At 35.7% G+C, this 21,998-nt stretch overlaps 4 protein-coding genes and 1 long non-coding RNA gene across 6 annotated transcripts; 2 read left to right on the plus strand and 3 right to left on the minus strand.

Moving 5' to 3' along the window:
• The first annotated feature begins 265 nt into the window (after positions 1–265).
• Positions 266–2,904, plus strand: LOC111985630 (ATP-dependent DNA helicase Q-like 1). Its single transcript, XM_065766869.1, has 3 exons — positions 266–938; positions 1,832–2,058; positions 2,204–2,904. The coding sequence occupies exons 1-3, from the start codon at positions 266–268 to the stop codon at positions 2,312–2,314; spliced, it is 1,011 nt and encodes a 336-aa protein (XP_065622941.1). The 3' UTR covers positions 2,315–2,904.
• Positions 2,905–4,656: 1,752 nt separating this feature from the next.
• Positions 4,657–5,073, minus strand: LOC111985631 (uncharacterized). The gene has a single exon (XM_024017282.1). It carries the CDS (start codon positions 5,071–5,073, stop codon positions 4,657–4,659), a length of 417 nt encoding a protein of 138 aa, XP_023873050.1.
• A 3,046-nt stretch (positions 5,074–8,119) lies between these two features.
• Positions 8,120–15,228, minus strand: LOC112012198 (uncharacterized). The gene is given in 3 exon segments (XM_065766871.1): positions 8,120–8,380; positions 12,485–12,872; positions 14,951–15,228. Coding segments are annotated over 2 exon segments (387 nt in total). The 5' UTR covers positions 12,842–12,872; positions 14,951–15,228; the 3' UTR covers positions 8,120–8,350.
• A 1,407-nt stretch (positions 15,229–16,635) lies between these two features.
• Positions 16,636–18,263, plus strand: LOC111986480 (uncharacterized). 2 transcript variants are annotated; one of them, XM_065766876.1, is made up of 3 exons: positions 16,671–16,757; positions 16,900–16,921; positions 17,613–18,263. In XM_065766876.1, the coding sequence occupies exon 3, from the start codon at positions 17,731–17,733 to the stop codon at positions 18,109–18,111; it is 381 nt and encodes a 126-aa protein (XP_065622948.1). In that variant the 5' UTR covers positions 16,671–16,757; positions 16,900–16,921; positions 17,613–17,730; the 3' UTR covers positions 18,112–18,263. The 2 variants fall into 2 exon arrangements, with proteins under 2 accessions (XP_023873882.1, XP_065622948.1); XM_024018114.2 differs by lacking the exon at positions 16,900–16,921 and having other exon boundaries at positions 16,636–16,757.
• Positions 18,264–21,342: 3,079 nt separating this feature from the next.
• Positions 21,343–21,891, minus strand: LOC111986459 (uncharacterized). Its single transcript, XR_010626353.1, has 2 exons — positions 21,748–21,891; positions 21,343–21,641 (listed from the first exon to the last, which is right to left on the minus strand). It is a non-coding gene; the product is annotated as an uncharacterized LOC111986459 (long non-coding RNA).
• Between the last annotated feature and the right edge of the window lie 107 nt (positions 21,892–21,998).

The raw sequence follows: 21,998 nt of genomic DNA on the forward strand, positions 1-21,998 counted from the left end.
GTTCAAAATCTTTGTTGATTTTGAATGGTATTTTGCTCTACTAAAAGATGGACTAGTAATTAGTGACAGCTGATCTTGATAAGTAATGGGAAGTTTGCTGAAATTACTAGTAAAAGATGGACTAGTAACTGGATGAAAATGCTACAACAAAGTTGAGTGGGCGAAAGCAACTCTTACCTTTATGCTAAAATTCAAATAGTTCTGAAACTGTAGCCTAGCATCAAAGATGTTTTAAATCACTGGTCTCTTAATAAAATCCTGTGACATGCTAAGAACTGGGTCACAGTGTTCTGGAGCAAGTGTCAAGCAATGCAACTCTTATCATGTTAGTGAAAAACAAGAGAATCATATAATTTGTTTTGTTCTAATTTCTCTACTTATTCTTTCCAATCAATGGGGACATGATTTTCGTCCAGATTACCGTGGGTTAGGATGTCTTAAGCAGAATTTCCCAGATGTTCCTGTGATGGCATTGACTGCCACGGCAACCCATTCAGTTCGTGAGGTAATAAGATTGACAGTGAACTTCTCTATTTTTTTGACTTTGGAGAAACATAATGTTTCCCATGTCTACAACCTTCTGCAGGACATAATGAAAGCTTTAAGAATCCCTCGTGCTCTGGTTCTTGAAAGGAGCTTAGATAGACCCAACTTGAAGTACGAAGTTATTGGAAAGACCAAGGAGCCATTGAAGCAGCTTGGACAACTACTAATGGATCGCTTCAAGAATCAGTCTGGAATTGTTTACTGCCTTTCAAAAAGTGAATGTGCTGAGGTTTCAAAGTTCTTAAATGAGAAATGTAAGATTAAGACAGAATATTACCATGCTGGTTTGGCACCTCGCCAGAGAGTTGCTGTTCAAAAGAAGTGGCACATGGGAGAGGTCCATATTGTATGTGCTACTATTGCTTTTGGAATGGGAATAGACAAACCAGATGTTGTAAGTCCAGATAAATTCTGCACTTCCTCTATAATGCTTTTTTAAAGAATTTTTGAATAATGCTGTGGTCATGCGCAATTGTACAATCAACCACGGTTAGGAATTCTCTATTGCATGAGGTAAATATTCTCTCTGGTGATTAGTTTATTAGCTGCAAATGACTGCACCTGTCAAATTGTTAAATTACATTATTTTTTGCCAAAATTATTAAATTACTTAAAGATTATGATATATTCCACTTATACAATGGCCATTACAGTTTGTTGATGCATTCATTAATTGATTATGGTTATGTTTTAATTATCAAGTTAACAACATTTTAAGGTGTGGTAAAAGAGTATTATTAAATTGCTAAGAGGAGGGATCAACTTCCTTTGAGACACCACTCTCTCACTGTATGTTTAGATTTAATCCTTTCTCAAACCAATTGTTGGATTTAATTGTGCATCATATGTGCCAAGTTTTAAGTTGATTGTTTCTCTATCTATTCTGGCCCAGTGAGTTACAGTTTCTTATTTGGAGACACAGTAAAAGGCTGATTTCAAGAGCTGCAAAGATTGGGATAGCTATAGATGCGTAATTGACTTAAAAGTGGCATACATGATTTATGTTAGTATAGCATTAGATCCAACAGTTGGGTTGGTCAATTATGGATCACACCAAAACTCTGGATGGTGTAGCAGTTGCTACTCGACTGGGTTGATATATATGACTGAAGTAATGTTACAACAATTTTTCTGTTACTTTGGTCTGACTTGTATGATTATACTCTTATCCTTTTAACTCTGGTATTTCAGCATTTGATATCTGTAATATGCTTACAGCATAGTTGCTTTTGGGTCTGGTTTATTTAAGATATGTAACCTAAATCTCTCTCTCTCTTAAATGTTCTGCGATTTGTCATCCACAATACAATGTCCAAATCGATTGAAAGCTATTGTCAAGAATCAGGTAGGGTGGGAAGAGATGATCACCCTGCAGTATGCATTGCTCTATATCAGAAGAAGGATTTTAGCCGGGTTGTGTGTATGTTGCGGAATGGGCTTAAATACAAAAAAGAAAGCTTTAAGACAGCAATGACTCAAGCTCAGAAAATGCAACAGTATTGTGAACTGAAGGTTAGCAACTGCACATTACTCCATTGACTTCTCCATTCTCTCTCTCTCTCTCTTCTTAAAAAAAGGTTCAGCTTTTTTGGTTACAGACAGTCAAGTTTATTGGTACAACCTTGTTTTATCCTCAAAATGCTTTTGAGTTTTGCAGGCTGACTGTCGGAGACAAGCCTTACTCAATCACTTTGGAGAGTCTTTTGATCGGAAAGCCTGCAAATATGGTTCTAATCCTTGTGATAACTGTCTCAAGACTTCCTCGTGAGGACCTCCATGTTAATCTTTGTATGCTACTGAAGAAGTATGACACAATTCAGTACCAATTTAATTTACCTTCTTGTTGGGGCCACATCTCAGTATATTGTCCTCATCATATCCCACATGGTTCAATCAAGGACTGTTTCATTCTTGACTTTCTGACTAGACATAAAAATAGACTTAGCTGCAGAATTATGCCCTTATTGAAGGTATAAAGCAACTGTGCTGTGTTTTATCTCAATCCTTTTTGTCCTCCCAAATTTTTCTTAACAGGGGAACTGCCATGCTTTAGCCTTGCTAGCCTGATGGAGGTACCAAAGCCGACCTACTCTTTGTCAAATCACTAGTAAAAACCCATGCCCGCTGTTTGTTTCAGACATCACCCGCCCCATTATCAGATTTTGTGTCGGGTGCATGCATGAGATTGCATGTGTGTGTGTCATGGGTGTTTGAATGTGAGGGCTCTGTGTAAAGAATGTACTCTTGAATGAGTTGGTTTGGTGTGTATCAGTTGGCCATGTGCTTTCCAGGTTGAAGTGGTTGATGTACTTGTATGACAATTAATGATATGGTCTGCTAATTTCATGTGATTACATGAATGTCTATTAAACTCAAAGTTTTGTAGTAACTACTTGATTCCTTTTGTGGGATTTAGAAGTCAAGACAGGCCTGTGGGCTACATAAGAGAACTCTTTCATTTCTTTTAAAGTTCATTCCCCTAGTGTAAAGGATTCCATCTTTCTTGTGTGACTCGATTTTACTAGTTGATCTAGGTAACACCTACTACTCTTGTCTCTTGCTTTTCTAAAAACAATACATCAGTCATTAAGAAATATGGTTCAATATGGTTTGATGAAAGTTTGAAAAACAATATTTGTTTGACCTTGATTCAAAAATGGCTAATTATTTAAGTCTTAATAGCCAAAAGGGATCTTGATCCAATTCCAAGTTAGGTCTCTCTTGTGCTGATCTCAGAGTGATTCATTCGTTATATTAAAACTTTGTACAATGCATCCTCAAAGATGAAGAATATTGTGTCAAATGGAGATTTTGGCTTTCAACCTTGACTCCTTTAAAGAAACAATTGAATTTCTCAATTGAGTACTCCACCTAATACAATCTTCACCAACTGGCACCATTTGTAGTCTAGTTCCAATATTTGAAGTAGATATTAAAATTCTGAAACAATGCATCCTTGAAAATTAAAATATTGTGTCAGTGTGTTGGTGACTTTGGCTTCAGCCTTGACTGGCTCCTATAAAAGAAACAAATAAATTTAATTTGAGAAGCTCTTCAATTGGGTGCTCCCAACTGATCCAATCTGCTCCAATCTGGCATCATTTGTAGTTTAGTACCAGAATTTCAAGCAAGTGTAATGCATGTAGGTTTTTTTATTTTTTATATTTAACTAGTTTATTCTAACTCCTCCTTATGACACATTGCATAATGCATTATGATTGCATTGACCTAAGGCATTCTGTGCCAACCATTTATGTTCTATTTATTTATCATATTGCCGGCTTGTAGTCAACAAGGATCCATGGAAGATGTATTATTATGGATCTAAGATCTACAAGTTACAGAAACTAAAGAGTAACATTTTGACAAAGCACATGCAGCAACATGCAATTGATGTTATGAACATATTTTGTTTTCTACTTGGGGGAAGATTAAGATTTGTAGAATATGACATGTTAACTAACCCCAATAATTGTATTCACGTCATCCACAAATATGAACTAGCGTAAAGCTATTATTATTATACACGGCTCAAATCCAAACATTTCTTGATCACTCGATTTTAGTTGTCTTCAGGCAAATATCTTTTTTAAAATTAAAAATTAGGGATAATTACAGCAAACCCACTTGAGATTTGGCCCGTTTGCGCTTTGCCTACCCTTAGTTTAAAACTTATCACTTTGCCCACCTGCACTTCAATTCGTTACCCATCTGTTACCCACCTTTGGCTTTTCCGTTAAAAAAAAACTTTTACAACCAAAACACAACATAACATGAATCAAAGAGTTAGGGTTTGAATTTTTTCTAAAGAGCTTGGAATATGGGGTTTTGTGTCTCTATGCAACAACCCCTGTACTTCAATTCGTTACCCATCTGTTACCCACCTTTGGCTTTTCCGTTAAAAAAAAACTTTTACAACCAAAACACAACATAACATGAATCAAAGAGTTAGGGTTTGAATTTTTTCTAAAGAGCTTGGAATATGGGGTTTTGTGTCTCTATGCAACAACAACCGTGTCATCTCTCTCTCTCTCATCTCTCAACCTCTGAGGACCTCCAGCTACTCAAAGTTACATGCCTCGGCTTATGCACCTCGAGTCCAAGCATAGCTCAAGCCAAACCCTTCAACCCAGCGTTCTTCAAATCCCTGTTCCCCAACCGGTCCACAGCGAGTCCACGAAGGTCAACCACATTCCCAACTTTCAAATCATAATCATCCAACAGTTTCTCCACATCACTCTCAATCCCAACTCCAACAAAAGTGAAATCCTCGTTGCCGAGAAACTCGATGAGCGAGTTGGGGAAGTGAGTGGCGTAGATGAGTTGGAAGATGAGGCAGCGTCGACCCACGCAGAGTTGGAGAGTGGCAACTGGGTCGCCACTCGAAGTCGAGGCCGATGATGAGGTAGTGGAGACGGCGGCGGTGGATGCGGTAGATGTCGGAGAGCCAGGAGTCGACCATTTGGGGAGTGTGGGTGACGAGGGTCTGGATATGGTCGGACTCAAGAGTGACTTCGAAGAGGTCATGGGTGTCTTGGTTCACTTCATCTCCAGCGACTGCATCTCCAGTGACTGCATCGACTCAGACGGTTCCATCTCCAGTGACTGTGACTTCAATCCGCCTCTCTCTCTCTGCTATCTTATTTTCTTTGCTGTGGTTGTAGTGGGTTTGTGTTTGTGTTGCTAGGTGTGGTGGGTCTGGGTTTTGAAGAGGGGTTTGCTTTGGTTTTGGTTTAAGATTTGAAAGAGAACGAAGTCGTGTATGATTTTTGTGAATGACTGAAAGGATTTTTGTGAAATCAGAGTACAACACTTTCAAGTGTAGGATTTTTGTAAATGTTTTTTAAGATATGTGCGAATATGAAAATTTTATTCGAATTGATTGGCTCAAGACTGTTCATACCAAGAGCAAGTGTGTTCTTGAACCCAAGCTACAAAACCCCCCTCTTTGATCTTGTTTGTTTGAGTTTTCTCTGTTATTTTTTGTTTTTAGAGGAGAGAGACATAAAAGTGAAGATAAAATACATTTTTACCCCTAATTTTAACAGAGGTCGGTAACGGGTGGGTAACGGATTGAAGTACAGATGGGCAAAGTGATAAGTTTTGAACCAAGGGTAGGCAAAGCGCAAACGGGCCATACCACAGGTGGGTTTACTGTAATTATCCCTAAAAATTAATTTATTTTGCCTTGAGCAGTACTTTTGAAACCTGAGTCTCTATTAAAAAAAAAAAAAAACATCTTTTTTGTTTTTTTTAGAATCTAAAAAAATGTCTTTAAGAATGTCAATAAATGAGGTTTAAGGCGAGAAATGATTTTTCAACACCAAAATACCCTCTAAATATAGTACATAGTAAACCCTTATAAATTTAGAAATTTAATTACAAACTCGTCTCATTTATATTTGAAGATTTAAATTCGTCTAAACTCGCTTATTTGTCTTACTATGAATCAGTCAAAAGAGGCTGTTCATGTCCACTTAACTTAAGATTGAACGTGCAATATATTATTTAACAAATCTTAAGCAGTAGTAAGCACTTTAAGCTACATTAAATAAAATTTTAAGTGAAAAAGAGACCAGACTTCTTCTTTTTTAATTATAGAAACATGTAAAGAAAATTAATAATGGAGGTATAATCATAGGGAAATATAAATCCAAACCCATCCCAAATCCTCTTTAAAAAAAATCTATTTGGGTAAGGAAACCCACTAAACTCGATCCATTACCACTGATTACAGAAAATTTTCCTCCAAGTGGATATTTTCAAGTTGTTTTCATGACTTTTTATTTTTTTTAGAAAGTAAATTGACAATTCTTTTTGTTCATACATTTATTTATGAAAGCAGTTTGGCTACTTCCACATATCAACTATAGTGCATACGAATGATTTCTTCAATAATAGAGCTAGGCAAACTTTTAGAATGTATACCAAGTCGTACTGCAGGGTTGTGCCCACTGAGCCAAGCCCTTATAGTGTTGCTGAAAAAGAGAACCTTATCTGTGCATGGGCAATGTCACACGGTTTTTGAACTCATGAATTCACCTTCAGTCTTTTATTACGAGAGAAAAAAAATGCCATTAAGATGGGCTCATTTGCATAGGCTGGTTCATGTCGCATAATCTAAATAGGACTCAAATTGGCTGTGTTAAATGTAGCTCTCAATCCATGCTTAAAGATCTGCTTAAGGCAAAGTGATATTTGGACTCTTATTCAGTATGACCATCAACTTGTATCATTCTAAAGCAAGTTTCTTGTATTTGAGGAGCAAAAAGAAACATATTTTTGGCATGAGAGACACCGAGAAATTATTCACCCTTCTAGGACAATCACCACGTTAGCAATACTTAGTAGTTCTCTCACTCAATATTATTGTGTCATGAGTGACAATTTATTCACTCTACTAGGAGGACCACATCAGCAATACCTAGTGGTCTTTCCACTCAATAAAATTGTGACCATGTGTGACAATATTATTGTGTCATGAGTGACAATTTATTCACTCTACTAGCAGGACCACATCAACAATACCTAGTGGTCTTTCCACTCAATAAAATTGCAACCATGTGTGACAATTTATTGAGTCAAATCCTAGTCACCATCCCAATTATAAGGATTTTTTTTTTTTTTTTGAAAATGTATGATTGGGTTAATGATTAGGATCTGACTCAACAAACTGTCACACATAGCACAATATTATTGAGTGGGAGGATTACTAAACATTATTGATATGGTCGAATAATTTCTCAAAATACACCAGCTACAAAACTTATTCGTAAGAATTAATTTCGAACTTGAAAACCAACAACAATATAACACGTTCAAAGACACTATCACTACCATTAGGAACAACCGCCAAACAATAAAAATATTTCTATAAAGTAACAATTGTACTTTTCTATATAGTGCTGGTGTACTAGAATTTTATCCCTTTTTGTAAACAAATATTTTACTTTTATTATACGATAGTAGAAGGGATTAGGGAGTTAAAATAAAAACCTCCTCTCAACTCAACAGGAAAGAGATGCAAATTCCTTACTCGGTTGATACTTGGGGGATGCCTATGTCAAAGTAGCGTAAATGGAAGAGATTATATATTTTCGCAAAGATGTTAGAGCTCGCATTTTTCTTTCTTTCTTTCTTTCTTTTTGCTAAAACCAACAATTTTATTTATTTTTTAAATGAAAAATTGAGTGACTCACATTACAATAACAAGGCTTTAAATAAGTTTTTTTTAAAAAAATTAAAACAACTAAAAAAGCTATTTTATTACAAAAACCATTGATTGGGCCGGGACAACCACACAATCTAACTCACCCTCCACGCTCATCACCTTGGGAGAACCGGCTTAATATTGCAAGCCATCCTAAAGGCAAAGTATTGGTCCTTTGCAACCTTGTGTCAATATATAAATTCAAATTGGTGCATGCGAAATGCAGACTAGCTTTTCTTTGTTATCTAGTATAGGCATTTTTTAAGTAAAAACTTTTAATGTACCCATACCGAGCCCTTATTATGCACATAACTCTTTCTTTTATAACCATAATAAAAGGATGAATCAATGGAGCAAAACACGTCCAAACATCCACAACTCATACAGCGAGGATTCAATTAAATCACAGTGATTCACCCGATGCATCCATGGTGAAGCAGAACAAACATGCTAGTAGCACAAACCAAAAGAATAGTTCAACATCATGTCTGACATGGCATTTTCTTTCCAAAAATGAAATGTTCTGTGAAGCAAAATTTGACTACCCACCATCTATAATGATCCCAAGCTATATGTATATCAGATAAGATACATTTACTGCTTCTTCTCTTCTACTTTCCTCGGCTGCAAAAAAGGGCACATTTGTAGCATTAGAAGATATAATTAATTATTAAAGTTCTTGCAAGCCGTGAGCAGAAACAGCATCCAGTCTCACGAATTACCAAATGTAAATTCTAACTTACCCACTGTTGGAGCATTTTAATATTAAATAAATAAAATGAATAAATGTAATAACATAAATGAAAAGATATGGGAGTAAATATGGGAGATGAGGAGTTAGTGAAAATGTTTAATCCCACATTGAAAAGGAGAGAGACTTTTTTATTCTTTTTAATTGTGGTGATTAATGGGCTAAAATGTATTGACTCAGATATTGGGCTAGATACGTGCGCAAGGGGGAGGTGAAGAGTGGAGGTATCAAAATTGGAAATGAATCAGCCTCTTGGATCCTCCTACTTGACAGCCCATTCAGAGCAATACCATATCCGTTGGTGAGTAAATGGCCCGAATTAATACTCCATTTTTACTATGGAAATAAAGAGCCATTAACCCACTTAATGGACTATCCGTTTGGGCCTATTCATTCTTCAGAAACTCCTTATCAAACCATTAATTGTGTAACTCCAGCCCATTAGATTAAAATCCAGCAATTAATCTTGTAACACCCACTACATCAGAATTATGGACCTAATTAATTAGAATAAATTGGGTAGTAATTTCGTGAGGCCCATTGAGCCTATAAATAGACTCATTCAGACTCAATCCAAGTTACTGAAATTACAATACACACAAAGAAAAAATTAGAGAGATTCTTGGCAAGGAAGGGTGTTCTATCTGGTGGAGCTTTGGGCTTGAACACTTTGTGCAGAAGTTGTTCTAGCCATACGACACTTGTTGGGCTGTTGTATCCTGGGGGAGACAAGTCATAGAAGGTCTGCACCGGTTACAAAGTTTAGCCAACCAAGGGCTTGAATCTCCTTAAAGAGAGCGAGTGCCGCGCCTCAGTCCAAATAGTGTTGTGTAATTTCTCTTTACGTTAATAATATTCAGAAGTATTTTTTCAGTTTCTCTTTGTGTTATTTCTATTACCGTTGTTTTTGCACCAACACCACAAACATAGCATGCACACAACAACAAGAGAAAACAAAGGTCTACCCTATGCTATATACATATGCTGAGATGCAATTCGCCACAGTACCACCAATCAGAATTCACATAGCCACACAACAAAGCAGAATATAGCCAAGTTATCTCCAACATAGAAGTATGCACTTTCTACCTATTCAAAGGATTATGGTTTTGCCATTTAAGAAGCATCCAGCACAGCCCTTAGCCTTCAGTTAACAGTGATTATAATTTCTAACATCACAAAAGATAGCAACTTGTAGAGGATTACATAATTTCTATAATCATCAGAAGATATTGTAGAGGATTACATACTTTCTACAATCATCAGAAGATATGATAAATGAAAAGATTGCAATCATTTGATGTGAGAGATTTTTCTTCATCTAGAGGCAGAACATAATTATAATTGACATTAAATTCAAACACAACTCCTTCCTCTTTTTCCAACTCCTTCCTTCCTATTTAACCTAGATAGAAGTTTACCCAGGATACAGACAGGAAAAGACATGCAATGCACAGACTAAACCTCTCATATAATATGATATTTAAAAAGCACAGCACCACTATTTGTAGGATACTTAGAGTTGAATGACATAACAAACATGTAAGGACATGATGACCATCAACAACAGTTTTGAACATTTACCAGAAGAATACATAAGCAGAGCAATGAGGGTATTATGCACTTTTGACACCACAACCCATACGTGGTTGTTATTCTCCTAATCCATTTTACAACCTACTGTCCTCTTGCATTCAAACAAACACTACATATAAAAACATACATATTTAACAACATAAATTTAAAATGATACGCATATCTAACCAAGCCCTCAAGCCTTGATTTTGGGAGTTGGTCATGTCCAACACCCTATGATCATCTCTATACCAACAATTTTTGAGAAATTATATAAAAAGGAGGATTCAACTTGGCTCTGAAAATAATAAAGCCTAACAATTGAATGCGAAACCCATCAGGGTTAAGGTGTGGTTCATGAGAGCCACAATTCATCCATTAAAATGCTAGAGTTCTACTTAGTGGATTGATGCGGTACACCCCCCACCACATGTGTAAATACTTCAGGTGGTTTCTGTTGCCATGATTTAAGGAAGGATGACATTTAGCTAGGACTTTTAGGGCATCGAGAGTCCAACCCATCATTTGACAAAATGCCTGATTCAAACTGAATGTAGGGGGGTGGGGGCCTTGGACTTGGACCCAAGGATTTAAGGTAGGTGTATATCATCCACCATTAGATGAAAGAAACTTATATTTTCTTGTTATCTAAATAACAATAACAGACTTTGAAAGATTATTTTGATATGAATCAATCTTAGTATTAGTTACATTTGCCTAGAAAGATTATCAGCAAGTTAATTGAAAGTCTTCAATTCTCTAGTTTGATTAATCCAATAGTACTGTTCTTAATCACTACTGAATGATGTAAAGGAAACAAATGTGACCCATGGGAATTTAGAGGTTTAGTTAAACAAACTAATATGCACATTTTCCCTCTTAAGAGAAAAAGTAGTTGCTTTTTCCCATGTAAAAGCAGGGATCAAGTCCCTGGCCATTGTACAACCACCTAGAAATTTTATTTTGAAGATTAATTGGAACTTTTGAACATCAATGTTTGATCACTCCCTTATAATCTTTATTGCTATTGGACAGTATAAGGAAATAATGGGCAATCAAGAGATAAGGGGGAATATTAGGTGTGAATTCCCAACAAATTTTTGATATCAGTGAAAAAATAAATAAAAAGATAGAAATCCCATTTAAAGATGCCAGGGAGTCCTTGGCCATTTAAATCATTTTCTTCATAGAAGACCATAAAGTAATAAGCTAAAAATTAAGCAAGCATTTCAGCACAGCTGTAGAATTAAATGGAAAACCAAACATAAAACACTTACTAGCTCTCTTTACTGATAAAACCTTATCTTGATGTAACTAATAATAACTTTTCTTATTGTACTTTATAGCAAATTAGTGGTATTTTACTGTATGACAAAATTCTACCAATCAAGCAATAGGTACCAGATACTTTGAAAGTTACATATGCAGCCAATGATATTTTCCCTAAGTGTTGTAATGTGCTATGCATTACATTTTACTTATATGCTTAGGTTTCTTGGTTTTTGGTTTCTTATGGCTATTTGATCACAATCCACACACATGTTAGTTGCAATTTTCAATTCTAATCCTTTGCCACTGTGGGTAGAACCCTATGATCCTTGCCTTATTTTATCAGCTTAGTTGCACACTTTCACAATGCTCTATATTGCTTACTTTTGACTATCTAGAAAAGGAAAGAAAACAATTTTGAGTTCAAGGAGAATACACCAAAAAGAACAAAAAAAAAAAAAGGACCTCTATTACATAAAAATATGTGCGCTTCTCATTCAAACTCGCACAATTTATTTCAGGGACATATAGTATATTTCCATTATTATAGTTTTTTAGAAAACTAGCCCCCATATAGATTTGATTCATTTTGTCTTTTGACTATTGTTATATAGAGACCTATAATAGTTCAACTAGTGGGGAGTTCAGAAAGTGAGTTTGAAAATTCCTAGAAATCTTATGGTTACTAGGACCACTATAATTTTGGAACCTCTACATTTATCACTACTCAACTGATATGCCAATACATCCTAATACTCAAGCAATGGCTTCTACATCAAATTGTAACACGAACTCAAGTCAGACAGGACCAGTTCATGCAATGGTTAATGATATGTTAATCCTAAGTAAACAAGATTAACCTGCATCCTATCAATAATACTAATGTTGTACTCTCCAAAACATTTGGGATCTCGCATTTTTATTGCCTTCTTATTAGAATGATGAAATTGCTACAATTTCGTAATCACTTAGAGCTTTTTATTAATGTATTTTAGTCTACCACACGAGTTTGTGATTATTTAACAAATAAAATTAATGCACACTAACTATTCGATGAAATGCCTCAACCAAAACCCACATCAAAAACCCAGAAACGAAACACAACCCATTATTCGGAAAACACAATTACGCACCTTGGTGCCAGGCGCATGCTGGCGGAGCTCTTTTTTGGGGATTAAAACAGGCCAAGCCTCACCAGCATCACGGAACATTTGCTCAGTCTCAAGGAACTGACCCTTATTGAGAATCATAGTCCTTGTGGTCTGGGCCGGTGTGGATATGGCGTCGTAAACCTCTTCGACTCCGTTGACGAAAGTGATGATGATTTGGGGATCGTGGTCGTCGGTTCGGCGTTTGACTTGGATTTGACAAGTAGGGTTGGACTCTTTGGAGTTGGGAGCGTTGCACTATGCCAAGAATTCCATGCATGAGGCTGTGTGTGGGTCCAAGGCATTGAACTCGATCCAAACCCTTGATAGGAACTTCAGCATTCTTACTCACACTCACACCTGCTCAAGATTTCTTGAAAGTAAAGATTTTTAGCGAAAATAATTTCTGTAGGGTGTAGGTAGCGTTTGAGGTGAAAAGGAAATTAAAAATTTGCAGTGAGCCCAGAAATTTCAAGAGGATAAAAAGGCTCTCAATACAGGCAGGATCCATAAGAGGAAGGCCCAAAAATTAATCAAAATGGAAGATAATAGAAGACAAATTTTCATATAGATGTTCATATCACACACCATTAAGTGAGGCAATAATAGAAGACTTGTCTGAACCAAAAAAGAAAATGGAAATGACTTCATAGAGTTTGATCCATCTTAATGCATATAGAAATGACTTCAAATAAAAATAAACAACAAAATTACTGCAACAATGGACCCATCGTATATAATGCTTTACACCAACATTTTTTGTTGTCTTTAACAAAGAAGATGATATGCAAAGAACGAAATGGGCTGTTGCAACCTTATAAAAAAAATGGTTACAACACTTGCCATAAGCACTTCACATGATTTTATGCATTTGGTAGAGGAACGAAGGAGAAGCTTGTTAACTATCTTTCACATCACATTGTGAACTGGTAGTTTGCTTCATTGTTTGATTATGAGGTTTCACTGTCCTCAGCCCACAGTGGATGTATTTCAATCACCAGAGAGCTGTGGGTAAGAGGTCCTCTACAATATTACTCACTCAACAGTCAAATTGTGGAGACCCTATTTCCAAGATTGAGGAAAACCACAGCTAACGCACATCAATGTTAGGGTAGTGACCCACTTACAGATGAAAAGCAAAATGGACAAAAAAAAAAAGAAACCATCTTTTCAAGTAGCCATTTCAAATCAATTCAAACGAGAAGGTAGCAAAACTTGAGGCCAAAATTGGAATTTAACCAAGATTTTTCAACTATCTAGTTAGTAGGCAATGTTTTCAAACTGTATATTTTTACTAGCATCTCAAGTTTAAGAGACTTGATTTTGGCCTATAAATCGAGTCTCAAAGACTCGATTTTCATGGTCTGATCACGTCTGATGTGGCATCTTTTTCCACGTGGCGACCACCTGGAAATTGAGTTTCTAAGACTCGATTTGAAAACCAAAAAAATTTAGAAAAATTTTAAGTCTCAAGTCTCTCATATACACGCTGAAACACCTAAAAAAAAATACAATCAGATCAGAGAGAGAGAGAAAGACTCTAAGCTCACCTCACCATACAATTAGATCAGAGAGAGAGAGAGAGAGAGAGAGAGAGAGACTCTAAGCTCACCTCACCAGCGCGGCCTGGGGCTCGCACGGCCTGGGTCTCGACCCGATCCAGTGAACCCACAACCACCCACATCCAAACAAAAGCATGAGAAAGACTGAGAGAGGAATGAGACAAGAAGAAGAAGAAAGAGAAGAGAGCAGCCTTTTTAGCTTTTTTTTCTTCTTTGACATCTTTCTCATTTTTTTTTCTGGCTTTGATTTCTTTGTTTTGTTGGTGCTGTTGTTCTTTTTTATGGTCTGGGCTTATAAATTGAGTCTTAGAGACTCAATTTCCATGTGGACGCCACGTAGAAAAAGTGTCAACTCAGACCCGATCAAAACATGAAAATCGACCCTCAAATACTAGATTTATAGATCCTAAATCGAGTCTCTTAGACTTGAGATGCTAGTAAAAAATATAGTTTGGAAATATTGCCTGCTAACTAGATAGTTGGAAAATCTTGGTTAAATTCCAATTTTGGCCCAAAACTTGAATAAAGGCTATACTTCTGATTATAAAATATACAAATAATACATTCCTATAAATGGATTCATTCAGCAAATATCGGTTTTCCAGTCCCTATAATGTATGCTATATAAATACTAGGCAAGAAGTGCCTCACATTAATTCAGGTACGCTAACTTAACTAGAACAAAAATAATCATATTAAAAGAATTGATCACCAACAGAATCAATCAAAAGCAAAGGAAAAAGGAAAATAATCAAAATACCTGATGAAGCAAAGCACAGAGCACAGAGGATGGACCAAAGAAAAAAAAAAAAAAAACCCAGATTTCAAAAATTCATAATCAAGTAATCAAAAATCGAAAGCAAAGGAAAAAGGAAGATAAGTTCAATACCTGATGATTGATGAAGCCACTGAAGCAGAGAGGGCGAGACCGAGACAAAGGGGGAAAAAAAAAAAACCCAGAAGCAGTCTAGCAGATCGTGACCGTGAGGATGAGAAGCAGAATAGAGGCTGTGAGAAGGGTAAAAAAATTTGAGGGATTCAGAGGCAGAACAGATGCCTCACCGTGAGCTTGAGAGTTGAGTGAGGTGAGACTCTCACCATGAGAGTGAGATAGGCGTGAGATAGTGATTAGAGAGGCGTGAGAGTTGAGGAGCTGTTTGTTAATGTTGTTCTTATTTGTATTTTTAAAAAATACGTATTGGTGAAAATATGTGTAATTTCCCATGATGTCTTGTAATTAAATCTTAATTTTTTTTTTATACATTTGCTGAATTTTGTATTTTTTTTTAATAATTTAATAGTTCATGGAGGGAGATTTGAATATTAATTGAGTTACAAAACTATTGACTAAATTTTTATTACACTAGCGATCTAAATTTTTTGGAATCTAACTAAAGATGTTAATAGACCAATAAGCTCTAAGCACTTACAATTATTGAAGGCATAATAAATAATCATTTTTGGGTTAACTTACAATTAGTAATGAAAGCAATTATGCCATAATAATGGGTTTATTAACTGAAGGATTAGTATTTTGGAGAGTAATTCCAAAAGTAATACTCTAGTCCCTTACATAATAATAATTTAGGCGTAAATACACTTTTAGTCCTTATATTTTAACTTTTTTTCATTTTGGTCCATACATTTTATTTTTACCACTTTTAGTCCCTAAACCAATTAGTGCGTCTCATTTTAGTCTTTTCCGTCAGCCAACTAGCGGAAAAGGCTGACGTGGCTGACAGAGTGAATAAAAAAATAATATAAAATGCACTGTTGTCCACTGTGGCCATACCTGCTCAGCCACGTGTCTTTCCCACCCTAATAAGTGAACACGTGATTGTCACGTGACCACATTAGCAACTGATTTGGTGCGTGAATGTTGTGAACCACTCATCTCTTTCCCCAAATCAGTCTTACACCATAGCCAAGCTCAGTGAATCCCTTTCTCACACCTACGACCTGAAATCACCATATCCAAGCTCAACGAAACTCTGCAGCCATCATCAGCCCACAACCCAAAAAATCAAACCCAGAACAAATACCCAAACCTAGAAAATCAAATACCCAAAAAATCAAACCCGAAAATCAAATACCCAAACCCAAAAATAAAGACTGGACTACTATTTAATGAGGAGCTACTTTCCTTCTATGTGAATTTGAATCCTCTCTCTCCCACTTGATATATTAAAAAAAGAAAAGAAAAAAAATACGCTTAGCGAGTAAGACTCTTGCACACTAACCGTATGAGACAAAATTAACTTAAAATCTTTTTTATAAAAAAAAACAACTATCATACAATTAGCTTATAATATAATATAGTTGTATATACAAACACAATATATAATATAACAATTTGATAAGAAAAAACAACTATCATAATTCTCAAATTTTATATTTAGCCAGAAAATAAAAGAGATAAAAAAGAAAAACACAAACACACACGCATACACTTTCACTGAATAATCTGATATTTTTTTATTGGGCCTTCAATTTGGAGCCCAAAATGTGAGTACTCCGGTCCCTTTATTTTATTTATAGTCAGCCCAAAGGCCCAAACCCGAATCTGAAGAATACAAAAAAACAAAAAAAACCCACCCACAAAAACAAATACCTAAAGCGAGAGAGGGAAAGAGAGATTGAGAGAGAGAGAGAAAGAGGCGGTGTTTTCGGCGGGCCTCCGGCCAATACTCTCTCGGGTAAGTTCAGGGTTTTGTTTTCACTTTCAGTTTGTGTGTTCTTTTGGTAAACTCACTTTTAATCAAACTCATACAAACGGCGTCGTTTGTATTATTACTTTCTGTGTTTTTGAAAATTTTGTATTGCTTGTTTGTTCGCCAGGAAACCCTGAAAATCATTTGAGGTAACTTTTTATTCATTTGTTGTTCGCTGTAAGTAGGGGTTATTTTTCTTAGAATCAATTATACACACACGGTTAATATTTCTCAATCTTTTTTCTTCTTTATAAGCGCTGTTTGGTTGCTTGGAAAACAAAGGAAAATAAATTAGTATAATGCTATTTTTTTATTGATTTCGTCATGTTGAGTTTGGTTTCTCTTCTCTGAGTGTTTTTTTTTTTGGGTTTTGAGCTTTGGGATTGTTTGAAAACAAAGCAGTTGGTGGGTGTTTAAGCTTTGCAGGGTTTATGGTTTGTTTTGATCTGAATCTATTCCAAAAGGTATGAGATTTTTGGGTTGTTTTGATACCACACCCAAGTTTCTTGAGACTGGGATGAAAAATCTGAAAAACGAAAACAACAAGCAAAGGGCGTGGGAAGAAATAGAGCTTATTGTTTTACTTAATCATAATTGTTCACGTGATTAATTTTTAATTGTTCACTCTATTATGAAAGGTTTTAGGGAAAGTATTGTGAATGTTTCTTTGTTTCCTTTTCATGCTACTGATTGTAGAATTGGGTGTGTGTAAATTTTCCTTTGTAGGAATGAAATGCACATAATTGTATTTTGACGATGAACTATTAAAGAAAACATTCAGCCTCTTATAGGAAAAATAATTGAATTTCCTTGCTGTTTTTTGTGCCTCTCTTTTTGTAGGATTTGGGACCTCTCCATTTTCCTGAAACGCTACCTACACCCTACAGAAATTGCTTTCGCTAAGAATCTTTACTTTCAAGAAATCTTGAGCAGAGGAGAGTGTGAGTGTTGAGTAATAATGCTGAAGTTCCTATCAAGGGTTCGGATCGAGTTCAATGCCTTGGACCCACGCACAGCCTCGTGCATGGAATTCTTGGCACAGTGCAACGCTTCTAAGGCCAAAGAGTCCAACCCTGCTTGTCAAATCCAAGTCAAACGCCGAACCAACGACCACCCTCCCCAAATCACCGTCACTTTCATCAATGGAGTCGAAGAGGTTTACGATGCCACATCCACACCGGCCCAGACCATAAGGACTATGATTCTCGATAAGGGTCAATTCCTCGAGACTGAGCAAATGTTCCGTGAAGCTGGTGAGGCTTGGCCTGTTTTTATTCCCAAAGAGGAGCTTCGCCAACACGCGCCTGGCACCAAGGCGCATAATTGTGTTTCCGATTAATGGGTTGTGTTTCGTTTATGGGTTTTTGATGTGGGTTTTGGTTGAGGCATTTCGTCGAATAGTTAGTGTGCATTAATTTTATTTGTTAAATAATCACAAACTCGTGTGATAGACTAAAATACATTAATAAAAAGCTCTAAGTGATTACGAAATTGTAGCAATTTCATAATTTTAATAAGAAGGCAATAAAAATGCGAGATCCCAAATGTACATATTAGTTATTTAACTAAACCTCTAAATGCCCATGGGTCACATTTGTTTCTTTTACATCATTCAGTAATGATTAAGAACAATATTATTAGATCAATCAAACCAAAGAATTGAAGACTTTCAATTAACTTGATGATAATCTTTCTAGGCAGATGTAACTAATACTAAGATTGATTCATATCAGAATAATTTTTCAAAGTCTGTTATCATTATTCAGATATCAAGAAAATATAAGTTTCTTTCATCTAATGGTGGATGATATACATCTACCTCAAATCCTTGGGTCCAAGCCCAAGGCCCCAACCCCCTACATTCAGATTGGCTTAGGCATTTTGTCAAATGATGGGTTGGACTCTTGATGCCCTAAAAGTCCCAATTGTCATCCCTCCTTAAATCATGGCAACAGAAATCACCTGAAGTATTTACACATGGTCGGGTGTGTACCGCATCAATCCACTAAGTAGAACTCTAGCATTTTAACCCTGATGGGTTATGGGTATAAACCAGGAACCAATCAAAAATCGGGAAAATTCAAAAACTGGTCGGTTGAACCGAAAAATTGGGAATTGGTAGGTTTGAATTTAATGTCAATTATAATTATGTTATGCCTCTGATGAAGAAAAATCTCTCACATCAAATGATTGCAATCTTCTCATTTATCATATCTTCTAATGATTTTAGATAGTATGTAATCCTTTACAATATCTTCTGATGATTATAGAAATTATGTAATCTTTTACAAGCTGCTATATTTTGTGGATGTTAGAAATTAGAATCACTGTTAACTGAAGGCTAAGTGCTATGCTGGATGCTTCTTGAATGGCGAAACCATAATCCTCTGGATAAGCAGAAAGTGCATATTTCTATGTTGGAGATAACTTGGTCTATATTTTGCTTTGTTGTGTGGCTATGTGAATTCTGATTAGTGGTACTGTGGCGAATTGCATCTGTAGCATATGTATATAGCATAGGGTAGACCTTTGTTTTCTCTTTTTGTTGTGTGCATGCTATGTTTGTGGGTAAGTTAGAAGTCACATTTGGTAATTCATGAGACTGGATGTTGTTTCTACTCACGACTTGCAAGAACTTTAATAATTAATTATATCTTCTAATGCAACAAATGTGCTCTTTTTTGCAGTCGAGGAAAGTAGAAGGGAAGTAGCAATAAATGTTATTGGAATCATTATTGATGATGGGTAGTCAGATTTTGCTTCACAGAACATTTCATTTTTGGAAAGAAAATGCCATGTCAGTCATGATGTTGAACTATTCTTTTGGTTTGTGCTGCTAGCATGTTTGTTCTGCTTCACCATAGATGCATCGGGTTGTGATTTAATTAAATCCTCGTATGTGTTGTGGATGTTTGGAAGTCTTTTGCTCCTTTGATTCATCCTTTTATTATGGTCATAAAAGAAAGAGTTATGTGCATAACAAGAGCTCGGCATGGGCACATTAATGTTCTTACTTGAAAAATGCCTATACTAGATAACAAAGAAAAGCTAGCTTGCATTTCGCATGCACCAATTTGAATTTATATTTTGACACAAGGTAGTGATGGACCAATATTTTGCCTTTGGGATGGCTTGCAATATTAAGCTAGCTCTCCCAAGGTGATGAGCGTGGAAGGTGAGTGAGATTGTGTGGTTTTCCAGGCCCAATCAACGGTTTTTGCAATAAAATAGCTTTTTTAGTTGTAAAAAAAAAAAAAAAAAAACTATTTAAAGCCTTGTTATTGTAATGTGAATCACTCAATTTTCCATTTAAAAAAAAAAAATTGTTGGTTTTAGCAAAAAGAAAGAAAGAAAGAAAATGTGAGCTCTAACATCTTTGTGAAAATGTATAATCTCTTCTATATACGCTACTTTGGTATAGCCATCCTCCAAGTATCAACCAAGCAAGGAATTTGCATCTCTTTCCAATTGAGTTGAGAGGTAGTTTTTATTTTAACTCCCTAATCTCTTCTACTTTCGCATAATAAAAATAAAATATTTCTTTACAAAAAGGGATAAAATTCTAGTACACAAGCACTATATAGAAAAGTACATTTATTACTGTATAGAAAAGTTTTTATTGTTTAGTGGTTGTTCCTGATGGCAGTGATAGTGTCTTTGAACATGTTATATTGTTGTTGGTTTTCAAGTTCTAAATTAATTCTTACTAATAAGTTTTGTAGCTGGTGCGTTTTGAGAAATTATTTGCCCATATCAAATAATGTTTAGTAATCCTCCCACTCAATAATATTGTGTTATGTGTGACAGTTTGTTGAGTTAGATCCTAATCATTAACCCAATCATACATTTTCAAAAGAAATTAAAAAAAAAATCTTTATAATTGGGATTGTGACTAGGATTTGACTCAATAAATTGTCACACATGGTCACAATTTTATTGAATGAAAAGACAACTTGGTATTGCTGATGCGGTCCTCTTTGTAGACTGAATAAATTGTCACTCCTGACACAATAATATTGAGTGAGAGAACTACTAAGTATTGCTAATTTGATGATTGTCCTAGAAGGGTGAATAATTTCTCAGTGTCCCTCATGCCAAAAATATGTTTCTTTTTGCCCCTCATATACAAGAAACTTGCTTTAGAATTGATACAAGTTGATGGCCATACTGAATAAGAGTCCAAATATCACTTTGCTTTAAGCAGATCTTTAACCCTGGATTGAGACCTACATTTAACAGGGCCAATTCGAGTCCTATTTAGATTATGTGACATGAACCAGCCTATGCAAATGAGCCCATCTTAATGGCATTTTTTTCTGTCGTAATAAAAGGCTAAAGGTGAATTCATGAGTTCAAAAACCGTGTGAATTTGCCAATATTATCTACCTTCGTTTACAAAGAGTACTACGTGGTTTCTTGGTTGTTATTGTTAGCCGTTTCTACTTTGTAGCACGAAGCTACCTTGGTCTTCCAACATGATAAATAATAGCTATTTGTTTCCTAAATTTCTATTTAGCTGTACAAGGCTGATTGATATAAGCACAATACAACACAGTTGCAACAGTAGATATGTATCGAGAAGATTGCTATATGTAGAAAAGCTTCAAATGTTTGGTCACTTTTACGCTTCTCTAGTTTTCTTTACAGCAACTTCCCAACCTAACAAGACTCTCAAAGAGTCATTTGCATAACTTACACTTTCTAAATACTAATACACCTGAGCAGCAAAAGTATAATATGGCATTTGTACTATCTTAAATCTATACAGTTTTAATGATCTTCTCGTTGAACTGCGTTGGGATCAGAGATCATGTCCATCATCATCTTTTCGGGTGATTCATCCCAACTTCCAAATGTTTTCAAGTCAACCTGCAAGAGGGGCGAATAAACATAAGATTTATGTCATCAATACGTAACTTTCAAATGCAAAATTCAAAAGCATACAAGATGCCTTAATATAATCTAGGCAGGTTACCTTTCGTCTTTGCTCTGTGAAAAACTCCTCTCTCTTCTTGTATGAACTCTGCACTTCCTTAGCTGCTTTCCCACCTAATCCCCAAACTTCAATTTCCGAAATCAAAGCTTCAACAGGTAAGAACCCCTAAAATACATTAATTCACATTTGCCTGGTAAACTACAAAGTTGTAGCCCTTTAAGTTAACTTTCCAGCCCAACTTGAATCATCTCGATTGGACATCTGAGCCGAAAGTTATGCTGAAAATACCA

The sequence above is a fragment of the Quercus suber genome, unplaced genomic scaffold, assembly GCF_002906115.3.
Source record: "Quercus suber isolate HL8 unplaced genomic scaffold, Cork oak 2.0 scaffold_753, whole genome shotgun sequence".
NCBI lineage: Eukaryota > Viridiplantae > Streptophyta > Magnoliopsida > Fagales > Fagaceae > Quercus > Quercus suber.

Coding starts and splice junctions, on each gene's coding strand:
- LOC111985630 (XM_065766869.1), top strand. CDS start 266: ATGCTAAGAACTGGGTCACAGTGTTCTGGAGCAAGTGTCAAGCAATGC. Junction 939..1,831: donor GGGAATAGACAAACCAGATG/TTGTAAGTCCAG, acceptor TCTTAAATGTTC/TGCGATTTGTCATCCACAAT. Junction 2,059..2,203: donor AACAGTATTGTGAACTGAAG/GTTAGCAACTGC, acceptor TGAGTTTTGCAG/GCTGACTGTCGGAGACAAGC.
- LOC111985631 (XM_024017282.1), bottom strand. CDS start 5,073: ATGACCTCTTCGAAGTCACTCTTGAGTCCGACCATATCCAGACCCTCG.
- LOC111986480 (XM_024018114.2), top strand. CDS start 17,731: ATGCTGAAGTTCCTATCAAGGGTTCGGATCGAGTTCAATGCCTTGGAC.